General features: G+C 47.5%; 1 protein-coding gene across 1 annotated transcript; it reads right to left on the bottom strand.

The window, feature by feature from the left end:
* Positions 1-17,445: 17,445 nt before the first annotated feature.
* On the bottom strand, positions 17,446-19,996 carry BTG1 (BTG anti-proliferation factor 1). Its single transcript, XM_041739123.1, has 2 exons — positions 19,535-19,996; positions 17,446-18,762 (listed from the first exon to the last, which is right to left on the bottom strand). The coding sequence occupies exons 1-2, from the start codon at positions 19,680-19,682 to the stop codon at positions 18,395-18,397; spliced, it is 516 nt and encodes a 171-aa protein (XP_041595057.1). The 5' UTR covers positions 19,683-19,996; the 3' UTR covers positions 17,446-18,394.
* Between the last annotated feature and the right edge of the window lie 646 nt (positions 19,997-20,642).

Raw genomic sequence — 20,642 nt, 5'->3', positions numbered from 1 at the left:
TGTTAACACTGTCTTTGCTGGAACTGTCCTTTAGAGGATAGTTGTTCAGAGCCTGTGGTATGAGGCCGAGGCTGGTCCCCTAGCTGATGGAGCATTGATAGAACCTGGCGTTTTCGTGGGGAGCAAGGAGACTGTGTACTCTGGTGTCGTGTGCAGCACCTGGGGATCTTACTAAAACTGCAGGGGTGGGGACTGGGAATCTGCATTCCCAATTAGCTCCCAGAGGATGCTCAAGTTGCTGGCTGCAAACCACACTGACTAGAAAGTCCGGGTTCTCCAGGAACCAGAGCCAACAGGCTATCTATCCCGAAGTGTATTCTGAGGAATTGGCTCCCGCAGTTACGGAGGCTAAGAGGTCCCACAAACTGCAGCCTGCAAGCTGGAGATCCAGGGGATCCTGTGGTGTGGTCCAAGGCCCGTTAGCCTGAGAGCCCATGGTATAGATTCCTGTTCCAGCCTGAGGGCCTGGGAACCAGGAACACGGAGAGCAGGAGAAGACTGATGTCTCGACTCATGCAATCCAACAGAAGGAGAATTCAACCTACCTCAGCCTTTCTGTTCCACTGAGGCTCCTACCCGATTGGATGATGCCCACACGCATTGTTGAAGGCCATCTGCTTTAGGCAGTCCACCAATTCAAATGCTAATATTTTCCAGAATCCCTCTTACACTGCACCAAGAAATGTTTAGCCAGATATTTGGGTCCCCCATGGTCCAGGCGAGTGGATACATGAAATGAACCAGCACAGGCTGTAATCATGCAGCCTGTGAAGCAAGAAGGTGCTAACGGGCTGGCCGAAATACTAGAAACAGCGAATATTTATTAAAATGTTGACTACACTCCAGCCACCGCACTGAATGGTCTCCAGGGTGCACCTCATCTCCCTATCATGGGGTAGCGACTATTTTATTTCTATTTTATGGGTGAGGCAATTGAGGCCCAGACTCGATGACTTATTTGAGATTAAACAGCTAGCAAGGGGGCAGAACTGAGCAATCTGACTTCAGGGTCTCAACTTGGACCATCCTATCTCCCAGTGCAAACCTGGGCCCTCTGTTCCCCCGCTAGGCCACAGAAAGCAAGGGTCCCCCCATGATTATGATCACTGACTGGGCTTTTGCTTAGTAAAAGGGAAGAGATGTAGGGGAAGATGGCCTAGGAGTTTCCTCTGACATGTCAGACAGCCTGTGTGCTTCCTCCCAGGTGGAGAAAGAAGAGACAGGGCCCTACCAAGGGAAGGAAAATGAGAGCAGTGAGAGAGGAAACAAGAGAAATCGGTGAGAAAAGACAGAACTTGGCATCCTCACACTTCAATTTAGAGAAAGAACTCGCACCTCGCAGAATCTTGAAATAAAATTTCCTTAGAAAGCCCCAGAAAAGTTGTATCCCTACAAGTCGAAAGGATAAGGGGAACTTGTACTTTCCTCTTAATTCCATGGGCAAAGTTCTGCTGCTTCAAGATTCAGAATCTTGTGATGCTTTCTAACCAGCCCTCACAGACCACCCAGTTCGGGTTTCTTCCTCTCCGTCCCAGAGGCCTTTGTGTGTGAAAACTTACCCTCGTTCATTTGTTTATGTGCATTTCTCTCTTTCTAGACTGTCTTTTTTTTTTTTTAATTTATTTTTAATTTTTAGGACAAAGCTTTAGCTTCAGTGCACAGTTTGAACTCTAGGTACCTTGGAATGCTCTAGGCATTGAACTTCCGCTCTACGGTCTCAACATCATTCCCTGTCCATTACTGGCACCCTCAACCCATCATGGGTTCATTAAAACACCGCTCTTCTTATAAAGGCTTCCCTAAATTAAACATTTCACTCTGTGTCTTCATCATGACACCAGACACTCTGTCTTGCTGTTAGATGTTACCAGTCCCTTTTCTGCATCAGATTATAAACTCCGGGTGGTTAGGACTATGGCTTCATGACCTTTGTCTTCTCATTAGAGCTGAGCTGAATCCTGCACCGTGGCTGATGCTCGTAAAAGCAGATATTAAATGCATAAAAAGAAAGAAAAGGAAAAGAGGTTTAGACACAATGAACGTACCTGGATTGGCTAAAATAGACTCAAAACTGGCTTACAACAAAGTTTTACAAACCTCAAAGCCTCCTTTCATGAGATCTTCTAGATCCTTTGATATGTAAGATCTCTCCAGATCCTAACTTCTTTTACTGAACATACCGCTCCAGAACAAGCCATGCTTTTCCTTGTTCTTCGGGAACTTTGTAGGCACTGGGGGGCTAGGTTTACCTTTGAATTAAAATCAAAATAAAAACTATTACTGAACAAACAAAATGATTTTTCTAAAAAAAAATTGGAAATTTGGAAAGAGATTTAAAAAAGCAAAAATAGGTAAATTCTATATTTTTGAGGGCAAGTTCAGACTTCACGCCTGGAGAACGGAATAAATGCAGTGCTGACTGCCAGGGATTATTGGTTTATTCTCAAGAGGCTTCCATGGGCCCTGAGCGCCCTTCCAGAAGGCCAGGAATAAGGTGGCTACTTGTAGTCTTCTGTTACAGGATGAGGAGACAGCTTTTGTGGTTTCTTTCTTTTCCCCTAACCCCTCAATTGGGAAAGCTTTCATTTTATACAAATTCTCTATGTCTGCCTTGAGATAACATGGTTGAGGAAGAGGGGCTGTGTGTGTGGTGCTGGAAAGAGACCCCAGAAAGCCATGACAATAAGAGGAAAAAAAATGTGGATTCTATAAAAAATTCATAGCAATTGTGCACAAGACAAATTTATTTCTTTGGCCTCTAAAATAACTGTCAGGAAGAAATGACTTGTAGTGGAGTTTACGAAGTAAACATAAAATGTTATTAAAACTTTAGGTTCTCAGGGTTCTGTTTGCGCCTCCTTTTCCCTTTGAATGATTTATTTTACTCATTTTTTTTTTTAATGAACACCCCGCAGAAATTCAGATCTAGGTTCCAAGAATCCAGAAACTCAACAGTGAAACAAAACACAACAACAAGAACAAATTTCCAGTGATTTAAATTATTTCATGGAGTGCATACTCAAAACATCATCTCCATTCAGCTAGATTTGGGAAACTGGCACAGCCAGGCAAAATGAATCCACAGCTTGCTGCCAGCATTTTTTTTTTTTTAATTAAACATCAAGATTTCTTACAAAGAGTGATGTTTTGTGACTGTCTCATCACTATGGGAGAAAAGTTTGTATTTTTTTTATTTCAGTCAAACTCTTCTGGCCTAGACCCATCCTAGTTTTATACGTAGGAAAGAGAATTTTACCTACTTCAGACAGTAGGCCTTAAAAGGGAGAAAACACCTAAGAAAAGACCACCACGCATCCCCTCCCCAAATCACCTTATATTGAGAGCCAAAGTTTTACGTCACATGTGTTCATTATGCGTCTCCTGCGCTAAGTTGTCCCTGTTGAGAAGTCCTTAGCAGCCAACCCCTGAGCAAATGTCCTGAGAGCTTTACCGAAGGACTGATTCACAGTTAGCATCTCTTGGCCACTAACCACCCCTTGTGGCTTCGCCAGGGGCAGCTCTCTGGTTCCCCGTGATCATCACGGGGGAGAACTACATTTCGGTGCCAGCAAGGAAGAAAATACTCTTTTGCCTCAGGTAAGACTGGAGTCAGAAGGCGTCGAGAAGGCGTCTAAGAAGACCATTGAAGCAAATTCAACACCCAAGATAGACATGAAAGGGCAGCCCGGGTGGCCCAGCAGTTTAGCACCACCTTCAGCTCAGGGCCTGATCCTGGAGACCTGGGATCGAGTCCCACGTCGGGCTCCCTGCATGGGGCCTGCTTCTCCCTCTGCCCCCCCACTCTGTGTGTGTCACTCATGATTAAATAAAATAAAATCTTTAAAAAAAAAAAAAAAGACAGACCTGAACAACAGATAGAAAATAGGCCCGTGTGCCAACTCCAGGCGCTTGTGAACTTCCCCTATAGCGAGCCCTGGAGCCAGGCATACACGCGTACACACTTGCTCCCATTCACGCCCACAGCGGGGTAGTAGCAAGGGCCTGCCCCTGCGGGGTGATTGGTTACTCCTGCTCCCGGGCCTAGCTTACCCCCCAGGTGCCATCGACTCCATTTAGGATCCCAAACTGCCTCTGAGGTGGGTTACCTTCACCCAAACACTCAGGGCCACTTGCACTTCTGCAAACCAGCAGTTCCCAGGTGGGCAGAGTCCAGGTGGAGAGTGTGCAGCATGGTCCGGACCCCCTTTGGCAGTGCCTGGCCCTCAACCCCGTTGATGCCCCTGCAGCAAAACATGGGGACAGACACAGACACAGGAGGAAGGCCCCTTCTCCGGGTCGAGTCTTACTGCCAGGAGGGTTTCTGCCAAACCTAGATTGAAAAAAACAAAACAAAAGGAAACAACAAAAGCCACCCAAACCCTGTTTTTGAGAGGTGGAGGTCTGGAGTTGAAGACTGGGCCTCGGGGATCCCTGGGTGGCTGACTGGTTTAGCGCCGCCTTTGGCCTAGGGCATGATCCTGAGGTCCTGGGGTCGAGTCCCACATCAGGCTCCTGCATGGGGCCTGCTTCTCCCTCTTCCTCTGTTTCTGCCTCTCTCTCTCTGTCTCACATGAATAAATAAAATCTTAAAAAAAAAAAGAAAAGAAAAAGAAAAGACTGGGCCTCTCTTCAGCCCTTAGATCTCACTTCCAGAACATGGAACTGGAAGAGGATAAAGTGCATTGCCGCTGGGCACCGGGCAGCAGAGCTTGGGCCACACTCAAGCAGGACACCCTGGACTCCAGAGCCCATGTCACCCCCTCTCCCCTCTACCCGGCTTCCCCTGGATTCTCAGCAATCAGGCCTCTGCAGCCAGCGCTTGTCCTGAGGACCCAACCTGTCCTCTCTGTCCCTCATTAGCGGCCTTTCTCTGCAACCTCAGCCGGAAAAGGGTCTAGAGGAAAGGTAAGAAAAGAAGGTGCTGTTGTGCCGCCAAAGGGAGCAGAAAGAGGCCGCAGCAGCCCTGGTCCCCTAACCCTTTAGGAAGCGGGGGTCTTGCTCCTGAGAAGGCGCTGAGGACGGGGAGGGAGAAGAGGGGACCGCGGCAGGGAGGGGAGCAGGGAGGCCCTGGAGCCTGGGATCCCAAGTGATCCTGATCCTTAAAAACCATCCTGAGCATGGAGCCGGCCTGCTGCCCGGGGGCACTGTGGCTCCTGCCCGCACCCCCGGGTGACGTCGGGGCAGGACCAAGGCCGCCGTCTGTCCCCATGGAGCCGAGGCTGGGGCGGGGGGGCAGGGAGGGGTTCCAGGGCAGAGGCCGGGGGAGGGGGGCAACGCGGATCTCCAGGCACCGGCCACCCGCCGCGGGGTGTGGCCTCCCCAGGGGCCGCAGGCGGGGGGGGGGGGGGGGGGACACCCCGGCCCTTCGGGGGCGCCTGGGGTCTCCGCGGTTGGGGGCTGCCTGCGGCTCGGCTCAGGGCGTGATCCCGGGACGGGGACTGAGGGCCCCCCCCCCCGCCTGTGTCTCTGCCCCTCTCTAAAGAATAAATAAAATCTTAAAAAAAAAGTGGGATTTTTACTACCACCTGTCCTTTTCTTAAGGTGAGGCTCGATTTCGCTACTTTGTCCCTTTTTATTTTTTTTTAAGATTTTATTTATTTATTCATGAGCAACACAGAGAGAGAGAGACACAGAGAGAGAGAGAGAGGCAGAGACACAGGCAGAGGGAGAAGCAGGCTCCATGCAGGGAGCCGGACATGGGACTCGATCCCGGGTCCTCAGGACCAGGCCCTGGGCTGAAGGCAGGCACTAAACTGCTGAACCACCAGGGCTGCCCCCTTTCTTACCATTTGTTCAATCTTACCCTGTAATGTTTTCGGGGCTAACTCTACCCATCCTAATCTCCCAGTAACACACCCACCCACCCATCCACCCACACAGCAACACAAGTCTGTTTTGTTCCCCTGAAATAAATTTCTAGTGAAAGGAAAGTTTTCACCAAAAAAAAAAAAAAAACAAAAAAAAAAACTATATTAAGCCAAAGTCGTACCCAAGATACCGAAATATCTTTCCACTTTAATAACACCCTAAAAACTTCTAACGATGAAAAAGTCAAATAACTCCGTTTCAATTAGCTTTATCAGAATTTTAATTATCGCCTAACGCAGCGTTAGACCAAATGACTAAGTTTAAAAATAAGTTTGTCCAACCACACACTGAACTGTTTTTATTTTGTTCTACACAGTGGAGTGTTTTCCTATCTAGGTTGACAAGTTCAGCGTGAGTAGGAGGAAGGAAGAAAAACAAAAGGACACTCATTAAGAAGTGGAGGCAGGACTTGCCTCAGGAAAACAGGAGGGCAAAAACACACCTTTCGGAGCCAGGGAACAGGGCCCGAATTCTGATAAAAGAATGAACTCTAATCCACACAGATGAATCTGAGAAATCTTCTGGGAGAGATGCCACAGATTATTGCCATAAATATTATTAGCAGACTCACAAGGCTATAATCACTATCTGTTTCCATGATACCGGGTTTCAAATTAACGTGGTTATTCTACTTGGGTTCCCAAATTTAACATTAGGGAATCTGGCTGTGGGCCTGTCATCATTAGGAAAATATATATATGTGATTCCAGAATAATTAGGCAGTGTCGGATGGTCCGCATGTACAAAAGAGGTCTGAGGGTTTAAGAGTCTACTTATTTGACCCCACAAAAAGTCCCATGGTGCCTTTGGTGAATGTTGGCTTCGGATAACGTTTCCACTTCTGCATGAAATGCCCTGTAATAACTTTTCAGAGTGTTTTTTCCCTTTTTTCTTCCCATTCTCTTACCCTCTTCCCATCACCTCACCCTGCCAATTGTAGTCAAATGGCCAGAATTACCTGGGAGCTTTGAGAGGGAGTCTTTCTTCAACCCAGAAGCGGAGATTTCTGCCTCCTGTCTAGTTTTGCTTGAACTCTCAGATGACGGAGAATCATAGCTGAGTGATTTGGACCCAACCTCGAAATGCCAAATTTTATACAGTCAACAGAAGGCGATCCAACCTGGACGGGAAGAGCTAGTTTCAAACTGCTTGGATGGAGCAGGTCTTCCTCCTTGGGCTGGGAGCATGGGTGGAGTAGAATTTTGCGGGGGAAATACATCTGAGAAAGCACATTTGCATCCCTCTCTGAGGAGGCAAGTGGAACCAGAGAAATCTCCATCCTTAGGTCCTGACACCAAGAACTCTACCTGCCATCACCTTAAAAGAGCAAGTATTCCGTGCTTTCTGAGGGAGGGTATGAGGCAGGTAAATGTCACTCCTACTCTTAGCGCCTCCATAAAGAGAAAAGGCCACGGGCTCTGAATGATAACAGGTCTTGTACTATGATTTCAGATTTTGTAAAGAATCGGCATTTCAGCTAACTGGATTTTCCAGGTATCTAAACGTCAGCAAGAACAGCCTCTCCGTCTCCAGGGCCGGTCGTCAGCTTGCCTCGCTGTACCTCCTACCAAAATATTGAGCATCTGGCCGGGCCTGCACCAATTCTCATCTCTCATTTCACAGCTCGGTGTCCACATTGTAGTTAGGGACTTTAAAGAAATCAAAACTTTAAAAAAAAAAAAATCAGGTCTTCTCATCAGCCTGTTTATTCTGATTTGCGGTTCTCTCCAAAATGAAGAGGAGAAACCAACCAACCAACCAACCAACCAACCAATCCAGCTGAATTCTCTGGTCATCAAAATGCTGCTGAGCCCTAGGGCACACAACGACCAGGAAAACTAAGTAAAGAAGCGGTCAGGGAAACCAGGGCCAGAAACCAGGTTTTGCTGACATGGTATCAGTGTCCAAGAACGGCGAGTTGCAATCACGACATTGGGGAGAAATGAGCCTGGAAGGATTCAAATAATTCACTCAATTATTTGAATGGAATGTTCTTTTCCAACATACTTCCTAGGCTCTTCTCTGGCCTCCTTCAGGTTTCTGCTCAGAAGGCCTTCCCTATTTTATGTAAAATAGCAACCTGTGCCCTGCCCTCCCAGCACTCCCTCTCACTCTTCCCTGCTGGGCCCGTCAGTGTTGCACAACCCGTACAACGTTCACAGCACCAACGCAGCAGCCCTGCTCCTTAGCACCAGCACCATCAGGTCCACACCTTCTACTGGCTACACCACAATGGCAGGTATTTTTGTCTGGTTCACAGCTGCATCTCCAAGTGCCCAGAACAATGCTGGGCATATAGTAGATGCTCAGCAAATACTTATGGACAGATTAATATTAGCATCTTCTAAAGCTCTGGTCCAAGAGTTTCCAACTTTAAGGGCTTCCCATCCAAAGGGAAAATCAGACAGACATGAATGCCAACAACTGTGATACCCTGGGATCAGAAAGCAGTACGCTGGGATGAGGTAATGGTTAGGGGCCGATGCCTGGCCTCGGACACACCTGGATTCTAGCCTTGAACTGTCCCATAGCTCTACGACCTTGAGCAAGTGGTTTGATTTCTCTGGACCACACCTCTTTGACTCAGAGATGACCAGAGTAGCAAATGTCTACTCTTGCGGGTTTGTGATGAGAAGCCAGGGAAGAAATGCACCCATGTGCTGACACCCAGAAAACCTATAGGAAGTGTCTGCAGCTTTGGGTCAGAACTTCACAGAAGCAGAGCAACAGGTCAGCTGAGCAAGGGGTCTAAGGTCGTCCGGTGCCACTGGGAAAGCTTGTCAGTAAGAGGGCAGAGGCTGAAATCAATGGAAACCCTCTTTATGCACACAGCTTAGTGCCATATGGAATTTTCCTGTGTTTAATGCATGAAGCTTTTAAAAAATGAAGACTGGGTCTACTAGTGAAATGAATGCCTTTTTGGGGTAGAGGCCTCTCCAATCGGAAATGGGTTCCTGACGAGTTTTCCAGTAACCCAACCCGGCTTTAACGTCCCTTGGGTCTGCACTGAGTGAGCTGCCATCCTCTCCAAATTGGATTGGCAGGGGAAGGAGTCCCACTGGCATTGAAATATGAGGCATTGTTCTTGCCACCTTCCCCATCACAACCCACCACTGCTTTGGCAACAGAGGTTTTGCTAAGCAGAACATACTGTCCTTCTCAGAAAAAGTTAATTCAAGGTCTGGTTCCAGATCGGGTTCCAAATGAGAACGCTACGTCGACAGGGAAAACAAGGAGTGAATCTCCTTTTCGAGCACTAGTGAATTCTTTTCCTTTCCCTCTTCCCTCAGTACATTCCCAACTATTAACAGTCTCTTTGGGATGGCTTCTCACCCCCGCATTCAAGAATCTTTAAAGACAGTGACACACAGCTCTCTGCCGTTTCAATGGGTTTCCACAACTGACTGTTCTGGAATTTGGGTGAATATTCCAACTGCTCTTTGGGCAACGGAGAGTTGAGATTTTTGAGATGGGAGAAAGTGCTCAAGGTGAGGTCTCAGCTATATATACAGGTCCAACACTAGTCTCTTCTTATCTGTAAAATCTACTGTAGTGGCATAACCAGGCTCAACGAAAAGGGTGGGATTAGATAAATTTGGCACTATCACAATCTTTTTTGAAAAACTGATCAAGATTCCAATTTTCCAGCCTAATAACAAACACCAGGCAATCCTTAGTAAGCTGGTGAGTCAGGGATATGACTCAAATTTTACTACTCACTCTCAAAGACTGAAAGCCACATAGCAAATTGGGCAGGGATGTACACTATTAGTAACCACTAAATCATAACTAGTTGAAAGGCAACGGTTTCTTCTGGCGACAATTTGCTTCGTGTTGAAAGTAACCATTACCGCATGTTTGGGAAGCAAAAATAAAGTAGTAAGGAGAGGAGAGGGAAAACGACTCATTTCTAATTTGAGGCCTGGCTCCACAGACATATTTCTTAATCAAATTTTAAGTGCCCCAGAAGGGAGGTGTCTGGGGTGGTAGAGATGTTCTCTTGATCCAAGTGTGGATTTCACAGGTGCACAAAATCTCCTGACCTCTTTACACTTTATTACGTGTTTACACCAATTAAAAAGAAAAAAATCTAGGTAGCCCACACCCTGCAAGTTATGTCGAGGAGGCACTTCGACTCAAAATGCAAACCTAGAACTAAACTGCTTTTTCTTTTTTTAATTCTACTTAACAGACACTGCAAAAATGGCAAGGACAACAAGAAACGGTGGAAAAGTATCAAAGGTATGTTTGAATTTGAATTGTGCTGTTGCATATGCCATGCAAGTGCCCCTCACCTGGGAGGTCACACTAAAAACCAACTTCCCATGCTAAACCTTTAGAACATGAAAGTCATTACTGTCTGTACCAAAACAAATCATTAACAACCTAGCTGTTCTGAAGAACATTTTTAGCTCTGTTTGGGTTCCCTTTGGACTGGAAAAGGTGTTCTAACTCCTTGACGCACTTACTAGGAAGCAGACTCGTTGCTGGTGGCCGGGCCCTTATCCAAAGAGATAATACTTTAACATGGCCTATAAAAGTGGGGAGACTGACCAAGCTGCTTATAGTCTGGGCTTAATGATTAATAACACCCTGTTTTTACCCTCTCGAGTCACAGTTCAGCTGATAAACGTATTCATCAAATTACACTGGTTGCTGCCTCCAAAGCCCCACATGATGCGGCCTCGCTTCCTGAATCCACTGCACACCTCCCACCCCAGCACGGCAGACTCTCCAGCCAGACTGTGCAGTTCCCTATCCCTCCTTCTTCACCAAACCCCACTCATCCTGCAGACGCAGCTCATGTCCCTTCCCCTGGGAAGCCTCTGGAAGTTAGTCGTCATGTCCACTATGGCTCCCGGGACACCACTTCACCGCTCCCCCTTCCTTTAGTGTGTGTCAGGCCCAGGTTTTCTTTCTTTCTTTCTTTTTTTCTTTCTTTCTTTTTTTCTTTCAAGATTTTATTTATTCATGGAGACATAGAGAGGGAGGCAGAGACACAGGCAGAGGGAGAAGCAGGCTCCCTGTGGGGAGCCTGATGCGGGACTGGATCCCAGGACCCCAGGATCCTGCCCTGAGCCAAAGGCAGAGGCTCAACCACTGAGCCACCCAGGTGTCCCAGCCCCCAGTTTTCTATGTTTTTTTTTTTTTTTAAACTTCTCTCTGCCACTAGGCTGGAAGCCCCTTGAGGGCAGAGACGGTGACGGTTTGTGAATCCTGAGGTTGGCACAGTAGGCAACACACAGAGGGACCTCATAAGTAGTTAATAAATGTGGCAGATACAAGACAAAAGACCAATCATATTCTAACCATTAGAAAAGATTCCAGGAGAAGTGCCTGAGTGGCACAGAAGGTTAGGCATCCACCTCTTCATTTTGGCTCAGGTTGTGATCTCAGGGTCAGAGGTCCGGCCCCACACCAGGCTCCACGCTCAGTGTAGAGTCTGCTTGAGACCCTCTCCTTCTCCTTCTGCTCCTCCCCGACCCTGCGTGCATGCTCTCTCTTTAAAATAAATAAATCTTAAAAAAGAAAAAAAGAAAAGAAAAGCTCCCAGGAGACATACAGGACAGCGTAATGGGGGAAATGCAAGAATTTGGGAGTTAGGAGAAGAGCTTGTATCTAATGCTTCAGTATCACCTCACGCTCCGTCCCTAACTCTAACTGTAACCACCGTCTCAAGGGATACCTGTTCTGACATAGACTGGCCACCTCCCCCCCATGTTTTAATTAGCTCCAAACGTCTTAGAGGAACACACTAACTGATCACGCTATGCACAACTCCAAGCTGGCCTGAACCACACGGGGACTTTAAGATGCAAGATTTCTGAAAGGGCCAGAGGAATTCTGCCAAGAAGTCTCTTGAGGTTCTTTTGGGGCCCTTGGTTTCCCATATTCTTGCAAAATCAATTAGCAAGAAGCTCTGCTGGTTGAGAACCTACTTCATCGAAGTCTGCAGTCATGCTATGCGACCCAGCAGTGAGCGAGTCCACGACGGGATCTTCACACAGAAAAAGGGACTGGAGTTGAAACTATAAACACGTGGTCACTGACTCATTTAGGACTAGAAGAACTACATTACTCATGATTGGAGCAGATGCAGCATCAGGTGACACCACATGGAGCTGGAACCCTAATTGATGAATTGAAGAAAGGGCTGCTTTTCGCTGCAGTCGAGGAAGTACTTACACTATTCTACATTAGGAAGAGATTGAGAACCACGGGAGTTATTTGAAAACCACCGTTTTGAAACAAAAGCTTGACCAAATACAAATGACTCGAAGGACTGCACACCCTGGGAACAGTCAACTTACTTTACACGGCAAAGAGAGGCAAGGATTAAAGGAGATAATGCACACCACCATGCGCCCCACCAGGCTGCCTGGCTACACCCACTTGGGAGTGTAGTCCCATCTCTCCAGATGGAGGAGCTGAAGGGATCCCCTCTTTTGTGTCCTACCCCGGGGACAATAGCTCCGAAAGGTACTTAGTGTGGTAAGGACCCAGCTCTGGCAAAGCTGTGAATTTAACATGCAACATCTGGGTTAACTGCCGTTCCACTTTTAAAGAGGAGTCCCATTTTCCTTCCCACTGTATCTCAAAACCCAAGTACGTTGCTCGCAGCCATTGGCTAAAGCTGACTTTCAAGTAACTCAACAATTAGAGTGACATCAAATTTTCAAGAAACCACGAAAACGACCTGCTCAATCTGCCTCCATGGTATAGACAGTATTCAACTCCCAAGAATCCAACCATTCTTTGCTAGATGTTTTCATGTTTTAGCACTTATTTTTATTCCGTCTGACATACGGAGTGGTGGGCTCAGAGAGGCTAAGCAAGTTGTCCAAGGGATCAAACTAGAGGCTGGTTCAGGCCTGCATTCGGGATCATTCTTCTGAGTCCAACTAGTAGTGTTCTTTATCCTAAGCCCCAAACGCCTCCTGAACTAAGGAGCCTAGTTGTAAGACAGTTCTATGCCTTGTGAGCATGGAGAGCAAAAGGCCTTCGAAGCTGAAAATGACCCAAGATGGCTAGCCAGCAATGAGAAATTAGAAGCTAACTACACGCTCCAACAATGTGAAACAGTAGGTCACACATCTCAACATACCAATAGTTAAGAGCTCGGGTTCTGGGGCCAAAATGGCCCAAGTTCATATTATGAATGAGTTATTTATTAGCTGTTTGACTATGGGGCAAACTGCTTAAACTCCCTGAACCTCAGCTTCCCATCCACAACACGAAGAATAAAAAAATACTGACCTACCTCCCAGCCAACCTCATCCAGTTGTTGGGAGATCAAGAACGAATGTATGTTGGTAACTCGAGGGCTCACAGTGTAATTTATAGGAAATACAATTCCATTTAGTCTATTGACTCGAGGGGATCTACTGACCTGCCATAATTCAAGACTGAAGGGTGTATCCAAGCCTGTTTATAGTGCGATTGGCAAATCCTATCATCTTAGGTTTATGCCCATTTATAGGATTTTCTCAAAGTCCAATTTGCCGTCATCTTTCCTTCCTACAAATTTAGAGATTGCTCAGAACCAGAGAGAAAAGATACAGGAGACTTCTGACTAACCCATAATGGCTAAAGATAACATCACTGATGTGCAACTACATTAACTCGGTTCTTTTACAACCATGCATGCAAATAATGTAATAAGAGCCCTGACGCTTAAAAAAATTTCTAACATAAAATGTGGATTTCAATACATAGCAGTACACAATTTTAACAGACACATTGGAGCCCAGTCTTTGAATTAATGGAACATTTAATTTGGGGTTTCTGTTGGCTGTAAAAGAGCTCTTAATTTTACAAATAAGGACTTAAGCAGATAAGCTAAAATCAGACAAGATAACCTCTTTAAAATGCTACAACAGCTTCTCATTTTAAGACTTGGCACTTAATCACTAGTCGTTAAGCGAGCACCCACCTAACTTCCGTGATGATCTAGAGAAACAGTCTCTAAATATTTTTGGTTCACCCACCCCTAACCACAGGGTTTTTAGTACCTCCCCAATATGTGTATTTGTTTATAAAATATACCATGTGCCTGTACATACACACAGGGACACAGGTGCACAAATACTGTGAAAGAATGACCTAAAGGTACTCTGGGGATCACCTATCTAGAGAATTATTAAAACTAAATGTGCCCATAGGTGACCACGTCTTGTTAGGATTCGAAACAGTAATTAGTGTCTGACATGAGAGTCTCCAAATACAGGAACGCAGTTAACTCCACCGTTGTTTCCTGCCTGGTGGTCTCTACCGGGATGTTAGGTGTCAGGCCTACACTTAATCACCCTTCTAGCTTCAGGAGTGGGGTTACAAACGGCCTCCCGACTTAAAGGTACAAGGAAAGAGGCCAACAAGCAGGTAGTGTATAACAGCTTGCAAAAATATTCTCCCTTTATAAAATACCTAGACCAAGACATTAAGTGCTATACTTGAATTTCTTTAAAAATGCCTCCAGCGGCATGCTTCCTTAGACTTCTCAGCCCTCCTCCCCCAAGCCTGATTCCCACTCCGTGGGCCATAAAGCTTACTACCACTTTGACCTGCATGTTCAAACGGGAGTGCAGACTTTGTCCCACATTCATGAATCACAGAATCCCTACAGTCGTATTTCCCAAACTCTCTGCCACGCAAACCTCTCGATATTCATCAACACTGAAATGGTAAATATGAAAAGGCTTCCCTTAAAGTCTGAGTTGAACTCCAGAATGTTCCTTGTGAGATTATTCAACAACTGAAAACACAAAAATTGAAAATCCTTAACTGGAAGCCTTCTCATTTTTCCGCCATTTGACACATTGAGCGATACCAAAAGGAATCGGTTAGCCAAGGTACAGGTGCAGTCAAAGACCGGTGTCCATGCTAGTCCACAAATTAATTGTTGAGGAAATAAATGGGGTCAATCCTCACTACTGGTACAACCTAAGGCTTACTTGTTTGGAGCATCTTAAAACTACAAAAAAAAAAAAAAAATTATAGTTTCTAGAAATAGCCAGAAACTATTACTTATCACATATCAATTCCTCTGGCCTACACCTGACTTCAGGAAGCAGCTTAGTTCAGTTAGTAGGACAAACTGTTTCACTCCAAAAGTTTTTCACAGTTGTGTTCCAAACACAAAAAATCAAGTGTGGTTGTACCTTAGCAGCAGCCACGTACAAAAGTTCAGCTGCAGACTTGACACGGGACTAGACCATCTGCAGTCCCTATCCCTTCAGGTAAAGAAGATCTATTGTTTCAGACAACCCGAAATGAAACTATTGATAAATTCTCCCCATAGTTTATCAACAGCACCTTATCACATTAGCTGAAACCTGGGAGCCAAGGGGGAGGAGGGAGCCAAGGGGAGAGGAACGATCTTTCAACTTTGATATACAATATACTGTTTTGACCTTTCGTTATTAAACCCCAGAATAGTCAGGAATACTGCTTCCTTTTAACCTGAGGGCCAATTCCACGATCTGCGACACCTACACAAAACAGAATTACTTGCAACTGTTGAGGAACAGTGATTTAAGGAAACCATTTGTGCAACAGTGCTGGTAAGCAATTTTCTAGTGGCCTTTCCAATCTATTGATACAGAAATATTGCAAATTAAGGCCACGGATGGACATTTGACTCCCATCGCAGACCGAGGAGACGGCCACACGATCCTGCATACACTAGGGTAAGCCTTGCTTAGCATTACAGCGCAAGGCAGTACATTTGGAGAAAAGGAAGTATTTTCAAAACTATCCCTTAAAATTTGGAAAAGTAACATTCCTGAACAGGTTGCCAATGATTATGAACTCTCGCTGCTAATGGCAATTAACGATTTTGAAAGCAGTCATCCTTTTTTGAAAGGATTTCTGAGAAACTGCCCTTTCACTCAGGCAGTGTGAGAGCCTTTCTTATTATGCCACTAATACGTTTTCTTTAAAAGGCACACAGAAATGACTGGTACACACCTGCACGTGCATCCAACAGACAGTCATGTTTTTCATCAAAACAGCGAGGCAAAACACGCCCCCGGAAGCAATGACTGAGAAATTTCCAACACCTCCTGCACCGTACAAGTGTCTGGGAAATGTAAGGTTAAAGTCCCAGGAAACAGCCCGATGCTAGATCTCAGTGACGTTTGCAAGCCTTTTTAAAGAGGAACTTAACAGCTCTTTACATGCCAGGTATCACCTAAACTCTAAAATGTCTTAAGTTCTCTTCCTGCCGAATTTCTTTTTAAGCACCTAAAAGTCCGAAGGCAAAAATCTTCAAAGATAATTTTCCATCTGAGAATAGGTTCTGTGACACAAGTTTTGGATACCAGAATATATCCAACTCTCTGGATACCCTGCCTTCGGTTCCAATGATTCAGTGTGCAGAATTTTATCAACCACCTGGCTTCAAAGTTAGCTGGTAAGATGCAGGTGGCAAACACTCGCAGTCAGAACGGGGGTGAGACGGGTGTAAAGACTATATATACTACATGTTGTTTTACTACACAGTCAAGTTTGAAAAACTGGGCGGTTTTCTCAAAGGACACCCTGAAAAATAAAACCATAATCGGCAAGGGGTTCCTATGTGCTGTTTTTAACGCAAATGCCCAAGAACGGCCTACAAAGTACACAGACATGATCTGTATTCTAAATACCTGCGTATTCAGTTGGGTTTTCCCGTGTAGTCTACTTACTGCAAGATCAGAGTCCTTAATAAATCCCCAAATCTGCCTCTACTGATTTCAAGTAACCTAAATTGAGTACTATTTCCAGTGTGAACATGTTTACATAAATACCTCAAAAAGAGCCACTATACGGTAAGCTACTAACTGTGGAGAGAGGTAAAACTCCAAATTCCCACAGCAATTTCCGCTGAAGAACCATGTTACCCCCTACAACCCAAGAACTGCCAACAAGTTTGCACCATATGGGGTCGTGGAAGGATCTTACACTGCAGCACTCACGTTTCATTTAGGTTTTGAACTTAGCTGAAAACAGAAGTCTGAAAACAAGGAACCGAGAACTCACATTTCAACTTTTGAGAATAAAAATTCATAAACGTACCTTTTGTTGAATTCCAGCTTAAGTGATTTTTATGTACATCTTGCAGCTGATGAAAGGCAAAAAGCAACCAATCTCTGCAGTGATTAGCCTGCTTCTTTTTAGACTATGGGTCATCTACCCCAGGATTTTCTAACTGAACAAGGATTCCGTGGGGGCAAAATAATTGTTTTTCAAAGGTGGGCCAGAATGGAACATTTAGATCTTCACTTCAACAGGGAAGCAAGGACATGCAATCCTTTTGAGTATCACTTTGTCTGGTAGGTGTTAGCTTTGTCTTTTATCCTCATTTCATGAGATTAGCCTGGGAATGTGTCCATGTTTTGACTTTAGAGATTAAAAAAAAAAAGTTACCCCGTGTTTCCTCTAACACCTAAATATGCATGCACAGATCACTTTCACTTCTATCAAATGTTTCTCGGCACGACCAGTGTGCAACTGACATTCACATAGCTTATAGAACCTAAGTCTTCTGGGAAACACAGCTTTCATAGCTGAACCTCTATAATCATGACAAGAGATTGATTAAAATGCCAAGATAAGAAACAATTTATTATAGAGAGAAGAAAAATTTCTCATCCAAAATATAGAAATCTGTACAACTTTGCCACAATCAATATACATGAACTGTACAAATTTACACCAGTTCATAATTTACCAAATAAAAGATGACTAACAAAGTTCACAAAATAGATGGTGGTTTGTGGAAAAGACTTTTACCCAATTAAGTACAAGGAAAGTTACAAACCAGACCTCCACTTTCTAAAAATAAGAAGTTTACTCAGTCTTAGAAAACTACAAGCTAGCAAATGTACAGAGAGCTGGCTGGTGCTAACACCACAGTTGAGACAGTGTCTTTTGAAGGGTCTTTTTAAAAGCCTGTTGCCATGGCAGATTCTGGTCACTTGCTACTCTCAAGGCCAAAAACACAATACAAGGTCTGACCATTTCCCCAGGTCATGCTTACTAGGTTTGTCTTATGTACATTTATACATATTTAAGTGCTAGGTAAAAGTCTTGTCGAAATTTCCAGTACTACCATGTTTAAAATGTCGAGCTTTCCTATTGAGCTGCCAAAAAAGTTAACAATTTTCAAGTGTAATAGTGCAAATTTCCTCTGCAAGATCTACTGCAGAGAAAGGTTCTTTGAAATACAAATTTGCCTTAAAGGGGTTGATGGGAAAAATGTTTCGGTATAACATCTGGGAGAAACTGAAACCACCCTAGGACTTCACTCCCTAGCAAATAAAGTGATCGTTTACTTGGACTCACAGGCTATTAAATCATTGAAAGGTACTGTCCAAACTATGGCACTGTCACTTTAAAAAAAAATTTTTTTTACCACTATCTTGTGCCAGATCTTCACAGCTGTGACATGGTTTAAATTCCATAATCCATCCCCAAGAGGAGCCCACCCAAAGCAAAAATCAAATTTATCCATCCATTATAAGATGATCCATCCATAGACTATATCTTAACCTGATACAGTCATCATATTGTAGTTTTTGGAAGGGCTTGTTCGGCCCAAGAGCAGTTCCTCCTTACAGCTGATTCTGCTGTCTACCATTTGCACGTTGCTGCTGTTTTGAGTGCTACCTCCTGCTGGCGAGGCTTCGTACAGCACGCAGATGGAGCCATCCTCTCCGATTCGGTAGGACACTTCGTAGGGGTCAACCCAGAGTGTGAGTTCACTTGGGAGCAGCCTGAACAGCTCCTGACTGCTCAGTCCAATCCGCTGCGCTGCCTGTCCAATCAGAGGATCCATTTTATGGTTGATGCGAATACAACGGTAACCTGATCCCTTGCACGGCTTTTCTGGGAACCAGTGATGTTTATAATGTTCTATAGCAAGACAGAGGAGGAGGAGGAGGAGGAGGAAAAAAAGAACAGAGAAACAACGCTTAGATCGTTACTGTTACACATCCCGCCGCAGCCTCTTCCCGCTTCCGCCGGCTCCTCTGAGAAGTGAAAATTAAGCCACCAACTTTAAAAAAAAAAAAAAAAATGCCCAGCGTTGCCCTCGCGGGGCCGTGCGTGCGCGGGGGCTGGAGAGGGCACCCGGCGGGGCGCGGGACAAACCCATTCCCAGGAACCGGCCGGTCGAGGCGGCGGGGCGGCCCCGGCGGAGCCTCTACCTCCTCCGGGCCCAGGAGCCGGGGGCCCGGCCCGGCCGCGTACAATGGGCCTGACGGCTTCGGCGGAGGCGCCGCCGGGCTGTTCACCCCGAAGGGGAGGAAAACCAGCAGCCCTAAGCCCCGCGCCGGGCAGGGCTGTAACCCGGCCGGGGACTAACCCGGTGATTAATGGGCCGGGGAGGAGGCGCGGGGAGACCCCGGGCCGGGCCGCCGAGCGCACGACGGGCGGGGGGGGGGGCCCGGAGCAACCCCAGCCCCGCAGCTCCTTTGTCCCGTCCGAGGGCCGCAGCTCCCGCCCGGGGGCCGTAGTTTCTTTGTTGCGCGCCCGTCCTTCTCCCCTCCGAGGGCCGGCCGCGGGGGGCCGCGGGGGCCTCGCCGGGACCCGCCGTTAGCGGCCGCCCAGCGCGCCGCGACTCCCGCCGCCCCGACGGCCCGGGCCGCTCCCGCCCGCGCCCGCCCGCCCGGCGCGGCCGCCTCACCTGCCAGCAGCTCCTGCAGGCTCTGGCTGAAGGTCTGCAGCTGTCGCTCGCTCGTGAGCCCCTTGGTGCGGAGGAACTTGGAGATGAAGGACACGGCGGCGGCGATCTCGCCTATCATGGTGGCGGCCCGGGTGTAGAAGGGATGCATGGGGGCGGCGGGCGGGGGCGGCCCGGGGCGGCCGGGGCTCGGCGGCGCGGCCCCGACGGCGGAGCGGCCACCCCGGGCTCCCTCGCGGCTCACAGGGCTGAGAGGAACAGAGGGCGGGAGGGGCGGACAGCTACTTTTTTTTTTCTCTCTCCTTTATAGTAAAAAAAAGTTATTTTCACGACAGGAGGCGGCAGGCGAGAGGAAGAGACGAGCGACGGCGGCCTGGTCACATCGCTCGGACTTCCCCAGCCGCCTCCGCGTCCAGCTCCGCAGCCTCCGAAGCTCCTGACAGTTGCATTTCCAGCTCGGAGGGGCGAAGAGATGCAGGCGCCGTGCGGTAGCTTTTATAGCGCCGCGGAAAGGAAGTGGCGTAGCCGGGGGGGGGGACGGCCGGCCGCAGCCAATCCGGAGATCGCACCATTGTGACGCCGCGGATTCGGAGCCGGAGGGGGCGGGCAAAGGGAGCAGGGGGCGGGGGCCGGGGCCCGGCCGAGAGGGAGGGGCTGACGTAATCCGCTTGTAAACAAATAAACTCCCGAGCGGCGGCGGCGGCGGCGGCGGCGGCGGCGGACGGCGGGCTGGGCCGGGACGCGGGGGGCGGGGGGCCGAGCGCGGGTGCGCGCCGCGGGACGCGGGGCGCGGGGGGCGCTGGGGCTCGGCCGGTCCGCGCGCGCGGGCGCCGGAGGTGCGGACCCGGAGGAGCGGCGGCCGCCCGGGTCGGGGCCGGGCGCCCACGGGCTCGCGGAGGCGGAGGGGAGGCGCGGAGCGAAGGCTCCGTAGAGGTCTGACTGCAAAAAACAGAGAAGGGCAGCGTCGGGCTGCGGCCGCCGTAACTTCTGGGCGCAGAGGAGGCGAGCGCGGACCTCGGGGAATCCGGCCCCGCGCCGCCGGGAGAGCCCGGCACCCCAGATCCGTGTAGACGCGGCGCCCGTAAAGTTTAAGCCGAATTGGGGGGTGGGG

This window comes from Vulpes lagopus, chromosome 23, assembly GCF_018345385.1.
Source record: "Vulpes lagopus strain Blue_001 chromosome 23, ASM1834538v1, whole genome shotgun sequence".
Lineage (NCBI taxonomy): Eukaryota > Metazoa > Chordata > Mammalia > Carnivora > Canidae > Vulpes > Vulpes lagopus.
The sequence above is the reverse complement of the archived record's forward strand: the minus strand, read 5'-3'. Positions and strand labels throughout refer to the sequence as shown.